General features: G+C 38.9%; 1 protein-coding gene across 1 annotated transcript in view; it reads left to right on the forward strand.

The window, feature by feature from the left end:
- Positions 1-2,392, forward strand: part of KIAA0586 (KIAA0586 ortholog) — a gene marked incomplete at its 3' end in the record, with an annotated part of 43,675 nt that extends 41,283 nt beyond the window's left edge. Inside the window, exon 29 of the mRNA XM_010074780.1 lies at positions 2,305-2,392. Within this exon, the coding sequence (XP_010073082.1) occupies positions 2,305-2,392 (88 nt within the window). The remainder of the gene's footprint in view (positions 1-2,304) is intronic.
- Positions 2,393-14,202: the final 11,810 nt, after the last annotated feature.

Consider the following 14,202-nt stretch of genomic DNA (forward strand, 5'->3'; position numbering starts at 1 on the left):
CAAATGCCTTCTTTTAGTCATGAAGAGTGAAGTCTGTGTGGTCACTTACTCCAAAACAAATGGCTTAAGTCATACAGGAGTCTTCTTATCTCCCCATTTCTGGCACCGGATTTTCGTGAGATTTATATATGCTTTTAGCCACTGTTAGACAGAATACCAGACTGAATGCATCTTCGTTTGACCCCTTCTGTCTGTTCTTGTGCAACAATCCAGGAATTAACTGTTATTTGTGGCCATTGTGCCCCTTTTGCACATAGCTCTAAGAAGCAAGAGATGACTAGGAGGAAGCTGGGCTCCTCCTGTTCTAGATAAATCATTTTGATCATGGGAGGGACATAAACAATGAAAGTCAAATTTGGGTGGCTAAATGTTTCAAAGATGGTCAATCTAAATAATTTGAAATCCCAAATGCATTGTTAAAATCTTAGAAAATCAGTTCCAAAATGTTTTCGTAATGTTCTTATAGAGCTATGAATGTTTTTAGATAATCAACATTTTTTAAGTGGGATTGTCACTTTGGTATTCGCATTAGCTTTCATTTTTAGTATGTCAAAAGACGTGGTTTTTAATGTTCCAGGAATGCATAATTGTAGGTTAGGAATCTGTGTGTTATCTCTCAATTTCTGTTTGTACCTTAGTTCAGTTAAAACTGGTTTTTGGTTTGTCTTATTAAAAATCCAAAACAAAACAAAAAAAAAAACACTTCAAATGGACTGCTGAGTATACTATCATGCTGCTTACATTTAATATTCTGTAACATTAATGGCCTTTGATCCCATTTCCCTGAGACCTTCCTGCTTTCAGAAAATCATCTCAAATCTTTCTATCTTGTGAGCTTTAAATGATGAACAGTTGGTCAGTACTGTGGTGTGCAGAGGTGCCAATCCTGACTGGTGTATCCACATGCATCGTGCCTTGTGGAGATGCTAGCTTGATCTCAGGTGTGTGTATATTCACTTTTGTCAGCTTACACTCATCAGCTTTGTTCACTGGGGAGTGTAAACAAGTCCATGCAGCTGTTGAGGAAAAGACCATGACCGAATGGTTTATCTTTTTGTTCCTCCAGATTTTTGCAACAGTGGCTTAAGAGATCCTTAGCTACATGAGAAGCAGTATCATTACTGTTGAAATTCCTGTTATCCTAGAAGACAGTTGGTGGCTGAAAGAAGTGGGAAGCCCTGATTGTGTCGTTGGCATCACGCTTATTGTTTGCCAGACATAAACATTTTCGTCTTTTTGTCTATATTTTTGTCTGCTTGTTTCACTTGTGGTCTCCACAGCAGTGGAGGGTTTCTCTCACTGAACTGAAGCATACTTTCCTTTGCTTCCTTTTCAGCTTTTGTGGAGCAGAATACTGCTGGTACTTTGTCATTAGGTCTTCAAGAGAGTACTCGTGCCACTGCTTCTCAGGGCATATAATTTTCACAGAAGTCACGCAGCAGTTCTGTCTGTAGGCTCCAAATGCTGTGTGATATGCAAACATTTATAATATTTCTCATGTTCCTCCTTCTTTAAGAATCTTCATTAAGTATCTTATATTCATCTGTGGGGTCAACAGAATAACTGATGAATTTATTTCTCTTAGAGAATGCGTTAGTCTTCTAGATCTCCATGACTATGTTTGGCACTTCTCATGATTCCTGTCTACATGTAGTGGAATGTCCTTGGGCCACAATTCCTGTTCCAGCTAACACATAAGACAACAAGCATCCTTGATAAATATGATGTCTCCCTTTTTAACATGCAGAGCATTTGTTGCTTCTAAGAAACTGTTTTCCCATAGGCATTGTTGCAGATCTAGATCCTGAAGAGAACTGCAGGAAGAGTGGAAAATGGTTTTAAAAAACATGGTCAAGGAAATAAATTTTGTACTTGGCAGGGGTTTTCCAACCTATGTGCTGAAATTTTTATTTTTCTTTTCCTTTTCAACTCTCCCTTTTTACTTAGGAGGATAATACCTAGGGAGAAGTCCTGGGTATTGGAGAAAGCCAGAGAAATCTTACGTTATTTCCACCATGTGCTTTTGAGTTGAAATTGAGGGTCTTGTGTCTTCAGAACTAAATGGCACTTTGCCATACCTACAGCGCCCAGGATGTTTGTCTAGAGGAAATTGCATTGCAATAGGCTAATTGGGATGTGAATTCTTTTGAAGTCAAAAGGAAGGAGAACAAGTGTATATATTTTATGTATATAAAATGAATCTTTAAAAACCTCTTTGGATGTTTCTTGAAGTTGCACATAATTTTACTGTGCTTTTACATCAAAAGTCAGATTTGTACTATGATTTTAATGTATGATGTGTAGGAGGAAGACCGAGGAGCTGCACAAGTTGAGACTGTGAGACCCCGAGTTACTCATGTCAGAAGGAAGTCCGAAGAGACGCAACAAGAAGGTAAATCAATGTCAATAAGGAAACAGTCTTTTAGTTAAACACATCACTTTTAAATGTTGTTGTATACTCATGTATAGTAAACTTCTGATTTTTTAAAATTTTGTTTTCATTACTACCAAATTCCCAAAATTTCCGAACATTTATATATAGTGTGTGTAAATCTATGTATATAGTTATGATACTGTTGGGGTGCACTGAAAGGACTGGAAATGCATCTGCGTGTAAGTCATCAGAATCCTTGCAATTAAGTATTTATTTAAATTTTTATTTGCCAAGAGCATTACAATGTGCATATTAGGTAGTCAAATTAATCTTAATTGCTCTATAGAATACTGTTCAGCAAACAAAATATTCTTAATGTGATAGATGACAGTGGGTCATACATATCAGAAAATGCAGGGATACTAGAGGAGAACTGAAAGATAATACAAAATTAAGATCACATGCAAATGTGAAAAAAAAAAAAAGGAGATTTGCAATGTTGAAATGGCCTGGTTTGCTGAGGGCTAGTGTGTGACAGTGATTTTCTTTTGTGAAGGACACTATGTATTATCTATGCATAACCACGCTATTTTTGGAGATTACTTAACAGAGTTTGTTGGGGATATTGCATGAGAGGTAAAGAATATTTATTGTTTCTTGTAATTCAAGTCAGTGTTGGAATAACATAAACTGTGCGTGTTACTGCCATATTTAATTGTTATAGCAGATAATAAGTTTGTGGAGGTGGTGGAGTGAGATATGGAGCAGTTTTAATCTTACGTGCTAAGAACAGGAATCTAAAAACCTGCATGTCTGCAATATATGCAATTACAAATGCTCCACCCTACTATAGAGAAATTCTTCCTTCGAGCCCTTTTTAAAATAATTCTTTGAACTTCTTCCATTTAATTTATTTAAAACATCTAATTGAGTTATAGTTCTGATGGCATTATTTTGCTTCAACTATTTATAAGTGGTAAGAAAAGCCCTGGGCCAATGTTATTGGTTGTGGGACTTGGAACCTAATTTCAAAACCATGGTTTAAGTCTGAAGAAAGTTATGAATAATGTAAAACTTAGCTTCTATGGACAGTTAGTGGAAAAGCTTACAGAACTGAAGTGGCACACTGTAGTGCATGGCTATGTTTTGTCGTAAGGAGATTTATCAATACGTGTTTTTAAAGTGGTTAAATAAAGACATAATTTATTAAAAAAAGGGAGTTACCTCTTTTATTTAGCGTTGGTGGAAAATATTGCAATGATTTTTTTCTAATAGGAAGAATGGTATTTTTCCTCTGGTGTTCAGAAAATCCAAATTGCTGAAGGAATGTAAATTTCCAATAAGTTTAGTGTGACCTCTAAATCACCAGAAAGGAAATCATGTGCCTTGCAGAGTCAACTCATTCCCAACTTAAAAAGCAGTTTCCCTTAATGGTGGTTGTAGAAATCTTTATTTTCTTCTTCTTCTTCACCAATACTTCATACTAAGCATCAGAGAGAAGGTGGAAAGGGGGGATTCTCCTCTTAACACTGTACTTCATGCTTCTACAGCTTAACTTTGTCTTGAAGTGTTAATGAGACAGCACTTCTAGCCTGTATCATTGAGTGAGGCGTTAGGGCTGGAAATGGAGTAAAATACTTTTAATCAAGTCTCTTATTTTCTGGAATGTTTGTAGTTAAAAAAATTTACCTATACTGTAATAGGAGGTATTTGGGCACAGTCCAACCATGTCTGTGTGTCAGATGGAAATGTTTGACCACGAGATGGCAGTAGTCAATTTTCTGTGAGAGGAACAAAAAAAAAAAAAAAGATTATTTATATACCAGGCTAATTTAAATCTCATTCAAAGTATACATATTTAATGAGCCAATAAAAATCGACAGGATTTGCAAATGGAAACAACTGTCTGTCAGTTTTAACCAGAAGGTCTTGTCTCTATAAGCTTCACCGCAGCGAACTTCAATCAGACAAAAAGTTGAGGGTAAAAATTAATAAGAATAGTTTGAAAGAAAAATTAAAACTTGCAACATGATAAACATACGCAGGTTTCAGTAAATACAGTATTTTAAAATTAAGCTCATCTGTTACTGTAAGTTCAAAGCACCCTGTTTATAAAAAGTTAATGTCAGATGGTTGCCTTTACCGAGGTGGCAAGGGACGATGAGGAGCTGTTTGAAAATGGAGAAGCATTTCAGAGGCAGAATCAGTTAGGGTATTTTTTTTGGAGTTTAAAGGGTAAGTGGTTGTACTGGTATTAGAGCTTAGAAAATCTGGAGCCCTGAAATGAAGCGTGAATTCAGGGTGTTGGGAGAAAGGGAAATTGTTTTGGACTTAGAGTTTGAAGTAAAAAAAGCATTTTTAAATTTAATTGATAAATACATGACAAGATTTGATTCATCTTTTGTCTGTGGTCGTAAATATATATATACGATAGAGCTTTCTTTTGTTGTTTAAAAAATTTTTGTGGTCTACAGCGAACATGTGTTTTTACTGAAAGAAAGTTGATTGATGTCTTCTAATGAAAGTTGAAGTTCAGTAGGACTGTTACAATATCATGCCTGAAAGGGTAATGTCTCCTGAAAGTTACAACAGAAAATAAAGCCTGAATGTATTATTAATTGAAATGTGTGCCTTCTCTAGACATAGTGGAGACAGTGGTTTGAAAACATGTATTTGTACTGTATAATATACAAGCGTATATATTTTTGGTTTTATAATACCCTTTAATCTTTGTGCCATTCTTTCATATATCTTCATAAATTTAATGTGATAATAATTGTTGCGGTTGGTGAATGCACATATTTCCAGAATACAAGCATTTTCAGGCTTACATTTAATATGATTCAGAATTTTTAAATTAAAATGAAAGAACAGGTGGCAATCCTTGACTGCAGAGCATTTTTAAACTTTAATATGAGCAGCTCAGAACCAAGAGATAGATGTGTGTTCACTTAATTATTTTTCTACAGCACAGACTCTCAAAATGTCATCTAGAGAGCACAACTTCATGACCGTAATTCCTTTTTATCTCCAGCTATTGAATTCAGGCAGCCATAAGTACATGGGAGAGTAATATTGGGACACTAAGCAATTGGCTTTGTTGCCACTGAGAGATTACACAGTTGCTTATGGGAGGAGATGATCTGTGCAATAAATGAATGAGAGAGCAAGAAGCCCTTAAAATAATCTGTATAAATAAAGCTTCCAGAGTTCTTGTTTGGGGTTGAAAATGGGCTACTTCTGTGTTAACGCTGACATTATCCGGTATTGAAAACTGTAATATTGAAAATACGGATATAACTAAAGACTTCTTTGCCTCTCTTCTTCAGCCAGACATTGTTCTGAGTTAGGTTTTGGGTTATTTTTTCTTAAAACTGCTGTGGCATGAGGCAAATCTCTAACATGCTTCAATAGGAAGGAAGAAGATTAGGATAAGGCTAAAGGTCTTTATTTTTTTTTCTTGGAACTGTTTTGGTCAAACTCTTAACAAATATTCTTCTGGAAGTTTACTTTCTTGCTAACATCCTGCTGATTCTTTTTTTGGACTGAATTTCACTAAAGGCTTTTGCTAAAGACTGTCCATACCACCCTGAAAACAGCAGCTAGTGAAGCAAAACAGAGCTGTCCTTTCCCACTGTAGAGAGTACCACCACAACCCGAGAGGTAGGAATGGTTTGCATAGCCTACATTGCTCCTTGAATTTGACTAATTTCTGAGAGAAGAGCTTGGAAACTCAAGTAATGAAATCACTTAGCTATAATTATGGCATTTTTCAAGCAAATGTCCTGTTAGAGGTTTCTGTAAGTTTTTCAGTGCTTCTTGAGAACTCTTATTTCTCATCTATTTTGACTCTGATTTTCCTATACAGTTGCCTCCCCGTCATATCAGATGGCTCATTAACATGATTCAGTTAATATATTTTACATTTGGGCAAGTCAGGAAATACAAAGCTGTGTTTCCCACAGAAACTCTGTCTTTTCTATAAGTAGTCATTGGCTTTTAGGTGCTCCAAGTGGTTTAGAACACCAGTTCTCAAAGTTTTAGTTTGCTTTTTCTGCACAGTTACATGATAGCCCATGCATTAGAAAACATGCATCTGTGTAGTAAGTCTGCATTTTCCATAATATCCCCTTATAAAATCCTCTGTAGCCACACTTGAGAGTTTCTAGTTTGAGTTACTGTAGGTCAATATTTAGCTGTGTTAGCTGTGTCCATCTGGAACAGGAGTTCTTAATTTCTTGGCTTTTGTAAATATTATTTATCTGTTAAGAAGTGCCATTTATATCTATGGTTACTTCTTTTCCCACTGAGTTACTTCAGTGTTTTCTCAGACAAAATGTTAAAACAGAAATGTGATTTTTCATAGCTTAAGGCAAAGTCTTGTGTTGAATTGTTATTGCAGGCAATGCTGACCTTCTGCTGTGGGTGTGTCCTGCTGCTTCAAGTTTGGGTCCTGAGAAAGTGAGCACCAGAAACTGCTGTGGGTTTCGTGGGGCTGTGCACATCCTTGCGCCCATTCCCAAAAGATCCCTTTCTGGGAACTGATCCTCCAGTCTCTTAGACCTTTCTTTCTCTTGCTTATCGGTGCAGGTGTGAACAACAGGAACTACTAACAAGTTCGGAGAGCAAGTGAAGCACAAATCTCCCTGGTATGTTTTTTAGACTGCTAGAATGTAATTTGGTTTCCTGAGGCATCTTAATGAATTGAAATTCAAGTAATCAGATGGAGAAATTAAAAATTTAAAAAAAAAATAGTTTATACTTAGAGAAAACTGCCCAAGCAGGCTCTTATTGCCTTGCAGTCTGAGGATTTCTGACTGACTGGCATGCTCGGGTAGCAGGCATTCTCCTCTGGAGTCCTATTCCACACCATGGCCCTTTTCTTACTGATCTACATGCATTAGGTTTTTGTTCACTTCACAGTTTTCTTGAACTTCTAAGAGGTTGAGAGTGAGTTCCCCTGTTACTGCCTGCCTCCTTAAATGGCACAGGGGATACAGCGTGCCCTCAATGCTGCAGTGTTGTCGAGACATTTCTTCTGACCTTGTGCTGAGGCTTTTGCTGCGGGAGGTATGTGCAAAAGCAGAAAGTTTCCCCCTTAATTCTTCCCTTGGTGCCTATACAGATGATGCTTTACACCCATCATGAAATCTGCACAGATTTGTATATGTTCAGGTTTCTCTTGCACAGTCCAGGTGAGAATCCACTTCTGCTCCGTGCTGGATGCATGTATGGTTAATCTTTACGGGTCAGGTATTTTGCACTTCCAATACAGTCAAAAGAATGAAGCAGGAAACCTTCCAGTGTGGGCTTAAAGGGTCTTTCTGTTCAGAAGTTTAACATTAAGGAGGTGAGGCTGGCATCTATAGCCCCATTGCTTGCGCAGGTGAAAGCAGTTTACAGTTGTTTTTTCCTCCCTTTTGAGCAGATCTTTGTGTTTAAAGTACACTCATTTTGCTGCGGTTCAGGGTGTATTCCTGTACCAAGTCCCTCCTTTGGTCTGTACACCGCAGCAGGGATTTTCACTGAAATTCCAGCACCAGTTGGTTTTTTTCTGGGGAAGGGGAAGGAAAAACTTACTCAAACTGACATGATCACTACTTAAAGGATTGCTTCCTATGGACACTGTGAAATACTTGGACTTTTACTTGGCTTTTTTTAGATTTACTGGGGCTCAAGGTAAATATCCAGAAATCTCATCTGATTCACTCTTCACGGCGAGAGTTTAGAGGATTCCTGGTGATCTAATCCAGTGACCTATGGCATCCCTCAGAGTGCTTTTTATGTATCATAAACCTGAAGTTGAGGGCAGTGACAAAATTAAGCCTGGTATTTCACTCTTACGTGGGGGTTGTAATGTGCAGATAATGAGGGACTAGTCCCTTTTTCATATTGGTAAGCTGAAAACCCATAGTACGGCTGCATCAAGTGTTTAGTGTACCTTCTGGAGTTTGGATGTCCTTTTTGCCTCAAAAATGTCATATGGTGCCCGGTATGTGTGCCTGCTGAGCATCAGCTGTTTGTATCACATTGCAGAAACACCCGAAGGTTCTGAGGATCTTCTGTTCTTAAGTATATCTTAATAATGTAAAGGATTTTACTTCCACATTTATTAGGATTTCTTAAAAAATTTTGATTCATAACTGCATTTGCTTTTCAAACACTTGTGACCTGCTGGAACCAAAGCATTCTAGGCTGCCAGGCAGCTAGGCTGTATGCAGCAGCACTCTGGGGGGGTGGTTTTTTGATGGTTGGTTGGTTTAGGTTTTGGTTTTTGATTACTTTTGGGTTTTTTGTAGTGGGTGTCTCTAGTGGCCAGGCATATTCTAAGCAGAATTCTCATTAAGACAAGAGTACCTCTTGCTGCTGCACATCCACCCTTAGGAATTGGAGTGTACTAGCTGCGAGCCCTAAATTGCTATTTCCACTTTGGCAGCCTACCTTTGATCTTTTACCAGTTCCAGTTTCCAGTTATATAAACCCACCTATTGCCAGCCCGTCTGGGGGGCCAAGCTAGAATGTGGTGCTTGCGTAAGATTCTCCTGTGGTGGTGAATCGGCTGGAGTGGCTGTGCATTGCGAGCAGGGTATGGTCTCGATAGCATGTATTAAATACAGTCTCAGATCTCCTGGACACCACCACGCTCCTCACCAGTCTATCCAAGTTGTTGTGCCAAAGCAGTCTTTCTCACAGCCTGTGCAGGATTCGTAAACACGCTAGGATCTGACTGAAGCAGCTTTGTATTGTGTATTATGATTTGTATGCACTTTTATAAACTTACAGTAATTGCTGTTGCCTTCATTGTAAAGAGCAAAAAATAAACACACACAATAAACCCCCCAAATGGGCACTGATCCCACTGGCACTGATCTTGAGTAACTCTGAATAAAAGCAGATGGTAGCAAGCTGACTAGGCTGACCTGCTTTCCCCTTTCATGCAAACATTGCTTATATAAATGGGGGACACAACACAAAAAATTAATGGGCTCGGGCAAGCCACCTAAGGACAGAGACTCCCCATGTACTTAATGCTTACATCAGCCCGAGGGCTGTTTCTAGTTAGCTCTTCTCTGGAGGGAGAAGTTTCTCACAAATTAGTGGTTCCACAGCTCTGAGCCCATGGTTTAATAAGAAAGAACTGATGTTCCTCTAGAAAGTAAGCGTGCTTAGCTGTTCTGTGTCCTGTGTGTTGTGGTAGGTCGTGGAAAATGATCAGAATAGTCTCTCCTGAACCTGGTACTCATTTATACACATACGATTGAGTCTGAAGTCCCTGTATACATCATCTTCTGTCATAATGTTGTAAAGAGGCATTTGATTTTTAGGGTCTTGTACAACTTTAATTCGCATACCTATTTGTTAGCAGTGATGGCAAATTAATTTAAATTGAGATTTCTAAACACTGTACCTCGGTTTCCTTACTCAGCAGAGCATTTGGTTGGAGTTACTACCTCCAGGAGGATGCTACCGCCTCTGCCAGAGATGACAGCCTGCAAAGGCAGTTTCCTGAATAAGATGTGATTACACTTCTCAGTCCCGATCGTTTTCAGCCTGGTGCATCAGTGCCAGCCAAGCTGGAGTCAGGAACCATTCCCACTGTCTCAGGTAGACCTGCTGCCGACTCTGTGTTAGTTCAGCTGGCAGAGGCACTATAGGATCTGTCAGGATGATGATCCTTTCTTGGATTAACAGTCATTTAAGTAGGCCTCTTATATCACTTTTCTTTTTTAGTGTGAAGTTGTGTTTCTTTTATAAAAGGCAGCAGTATCAGACCGGGAAGTCTTTGATGCCTTTGGGTGCTGGCAACACATTGCATGGATACTGCGTGGTGACACAAGGTGAAGACAAGGAGTATTACAAACGCATATTTCAACTTGGAGAAACATTTATAGGACTGCGATAGGAGAAGTGGAGGCTTGCTGTCTTCAGTATGTGCTGGGTTTGGTTTATTTTTCCGGTTGGCAGGGAAGGCAGATGTTGCCTTTTATAATTCAGTGGCTTGTGTATGTCTGAGAGCAATGCAACAGCAGGAGCAGCTTCTGCTTTCCCCACTGTGTTGGTTTTGGTGATTCTTGGGCAGAGGCAGCTGGACACCCTTCAGCTTTACCTGTTAACAGCTCTCAATTCAGCTTGTGAAAGCTCTACATAAAAACTGGAAGGAGCCAGCTGTTTGTGTGGGGAATGGCTGCGTAGAAGATAAATTACTAGGACAAGAGTGTATATGCCGAGTGGAGGTAGCTTAATGTGAGTGATGAATAACCCACAGATTCTGACTGTCTGCCTCCAAACCTCTTTTATAAAGGAGATGGGTAATTTACAAAAGCTGTCATTCTCAGCCATTAAACTTCCTTTCTTTTTCTTAGTTTTAATGCTTTGTAAATTTTTGCACTGCTAGCAGAGGTGAGGCATAGCTGTAAAGTTATTAATAGAACCTCAGTAGCCAATAATGACAGATATTTAGATGATTGATGTCCACAGTCAAATTGTAATTTTTTTTTTTTTTTTTAATTTTACTGCTTCTTATATTGTGAGAGGATTTGACTTACTGGCAGTTTTCATGCTCTTGAAAGGTGTCATTACCAAAATACTTTATTTGCTTATTTTTCTAGATACTTTAGGAGTAAACAAACCTCCTACTTTATGAACTGCAGAGAGGCCAAGTTTTTCCAGCACCAGCTTCTCAATACAGTGATGCAAAGACTGCCTATAATTAAATACAAATATATGTTTCCAGTGCCCATGTGATGAATTTCTTAAGACTAGGAGGCCAGGAAACTTTCAAACGAGGCAACAGCATGGAGTAAATGTTATTTAGGGTGTCTTCCAAATGAAGAATACTATGTAAATAATGGTAATGCTACTCTCTGATAACATGCTGATTTTGAGAAACAAAGTCTGCCAAAGTAGCTTTCTTCTTAGAAATAGGGGAAGGACTGGTGAGTGAAGATTAAAGTTGTCATGCGTGACTGGTTGCTCACTGCTGAGTTGCATGTGAGACTGCGTTTTGTAATAGCATTGAATAATGTGCAAATGTAAAACTTGGTTCGAACGCTTTTCCATAAAATCCTCATCTCTGAAATACCAGTTGCAAAATGTGCTTTTAGTGACTGCATTTGCAAGGAGCAATAATAAATGATGGAGATGGGTTAAATTTTGTCTGTGGACTACTGTGTTCTGGGTTTTATCATGAGTGCTGTCATTTGGTTAAAAAAAAAGTATACCTAGAAAAACTTAATTCAGATTTAGAACCTTTGTATCTCTGTTGTCATTCTTCTCTAATTTAAAAATTATGCTTAGCTTTTAAAGAAGGGAGAACTTTTTTAACCACAGTTCTAAACAACCCGAGTGAAAGTTGTTGAGTGTGACAAAAATATGTAGCAGTTCTGTAAAATGCATTTTTTTTCCCCCCCCAATGCTTTGGCCGCAGGGAGGTGACTGTTTCTCTGTGTATGGCACAACCTTGACTTTCATTAACTCTTTTTTCATGCAGATAGGCATGTACTTTTAACAGAAAATAATAAATCATCAACCATATGCAGACAATTAAAATGTGCATCTCACATTTTCTGGGTCTGGTAGAATTACATTTATGTTTTTGTCTCAAAATTATGCAACCAGAGCAGGTTAGACTTAATATGGGATGATCTGCTGAGCTCCATCCTAAATCAGGTTGTTACAGTGAAGTAGTAATCTCAGAGTTGGGTATCGTGGCTTTGTTTTATACACTGTACATCTTGCAAGAGTTAGGCAGAGCTGTGTTTGTTTAAAGACAGTATAACAGCTGCAGTTTCTGTCCTTGTCAGGCCATTGTCTCTTCAGTAGAAGTAAAAAACGTGAAGTTTGCTGGCTGTTGCTTTATTTCTGGGTATTTTAGTTTGTTTTTATAATCCTGAAACCATAATTGCAGATCTTGAGAAAATTGTTTTATTTACTTAACAGCTGCCATTGTGCCTCGTTAAGTAAATCAAAAATATAAATGGGAAATATTTACTAGTCTGAGTTACACTGTAAATACCCGATTAACTTCTTAAAAGTGCATGTTGCTTATTTCAGTAATTGGACCTGCTCCTAGAGACAGGCAAGCAGGGAGATTACACAGGGAATGCTTGTTTCTGAAGATGAAGCTTGCTTCCTGATTAAAAAAAAAGAGAGAAGAGAAAAGAAAGGGGGGAGCAGTTTCCTGTTGGGGTCCTCACTTTAGCAGAGGACTGCAGTGTGCCTCCCCCTGCTCCAGCTGGCCTTTACATGCTCTCCTTTGTGGAGGCATTCTCTGACGAACGATGTCCAAAACCATTTTTCCAAGAGCAATTGGGGTTTGCCTGTACAGCCAGACCTGGGATTTAAAGAGGTTTTTGCTCCTCTCTCATCTGCTTTTAAATGCAAGGCTACAACAGGCAGTATCTCTGAGGCTAAGGCTTGCTAAAGGCTGTTGTGTCCCTAAGATTCGTAATCTTCTAGAAACAGCCTAACGAAGAGACTCAGCCCAAAATTTCAGCTCTATGTAAAAAAATGTGTCCTGACCTCAATATATACGACGTGAAAAATGAATAATAGCAGCACTACGGGCAAAAATCTTCTCTGCTCTACGATGTGACAACCCACCCCTTCATCAGAGGTTTCAGGAATTTGGCTGCGCTTTTGGAAATAAGCCTCGTGATTCTGCCAGAGAGATGTTTTAGCTCAGACACAATGGCTTTGTTGGGGTGTTGGCTCTGTGCTTATGGCAGGACACAGCAGTAAAAACCTTGCTTTTCTACCTACAGTGTGTGGTGGTTGTTTTGAATGTGGCCAAGGCTGCATTTTAGCCTTTTTTTGGAAGTAAAACCACGTTCACCGACTTGAGCACCCTGGCAGCTAAAAGCTAGACCCACTTAAGATGACATTTAGGGCCTGACTCTGTGTTTCCTTAATTCAGTAGGTCTTTTTTCTTTAAGGACAAACTCCCTCGCTCTCTGTCCAGTGTGGGCTGTTAAATGAGAGCCATACATTCGGTTCTTTAACCCAGCTGCTTCTTGCAAGTCTACATGGACAGTGAAGCGCTGCAGAAAGAAGAGTGGACTTCATCCGTACCCATCGTAGGTCCAAGTAATGTGTTCAGGAGATCATGCAACACAGCTCGGAAATCCATGAGCTGGCCATCACACAATCTCCAGAAGCTGTGAAGCTCAGGGAATGCGTGGTGGTGTGCTGAAGCTGATGGGTCTGAGGACGATGTGATTTTCATAAGGCATCCAGGACGTCTGCGCGTCACAGCGTTTTGTAGACGTACGTGCTTGGGTATCTGAGCGTGGGACTGGCTCTCAGAGTGTGCCAGTCAACTGTTCGCACTCGTGTAGAGCACTGCAGCACAGAGCCTGCCAGAGGGAATATTTTGAAGTATAAGAAAAGAAAGTTCAGATGTTTTTAGTCTGAGAGTGAAATTGCAGAAGGCCCTTAGAGGTCTGACTTATTGTGCAATCTCTGTAAGTAATTTGTAATCAAAATACCTTTGCACATGTCACTTTTATATTTCCTGTAATAAAACAGCAAGAGCAATTAAGATTTTGGACCTTAATCTTCTACAAGCTTCTAAAAATGAATGGGTTGGGGATTTTTTTGAGCTATGGCTGAAATAGCCAATTTGTAAATTTATTTTTTCAAAAAAAGTTTGGTAATAGCTATTTAAATAGATTTTTTTACTGTAGCCTGACAAGCAAAACTCTTATGCGGTAACATAATTGATCTGTAGTTTACTGCTGAAAAAAGTTAAGTAAGAAACCAGAAGAACTCTTCACAAAACGGGGAGACATCTGTAGCCCGGTAACCCAGCATGTGACCTACTGGGCTTT

The sequence above is a fragment of the Pterocles gutturalis genome, unplaced genomic scaffold (genome assembly GCF_000699245.1).
Source record: "Pterocles gutturalis isolate BGI_N339 unplaced genomic scaffold, ASM69924v1 scaffold41372, whole genome shotgun sequence".
Lineage (NCBI taxonomy): Eukaryota > Metazoa > Chordata > Aves > Pterocliformes > Pteroclidae > Pterocles > Pterocles gutturalis.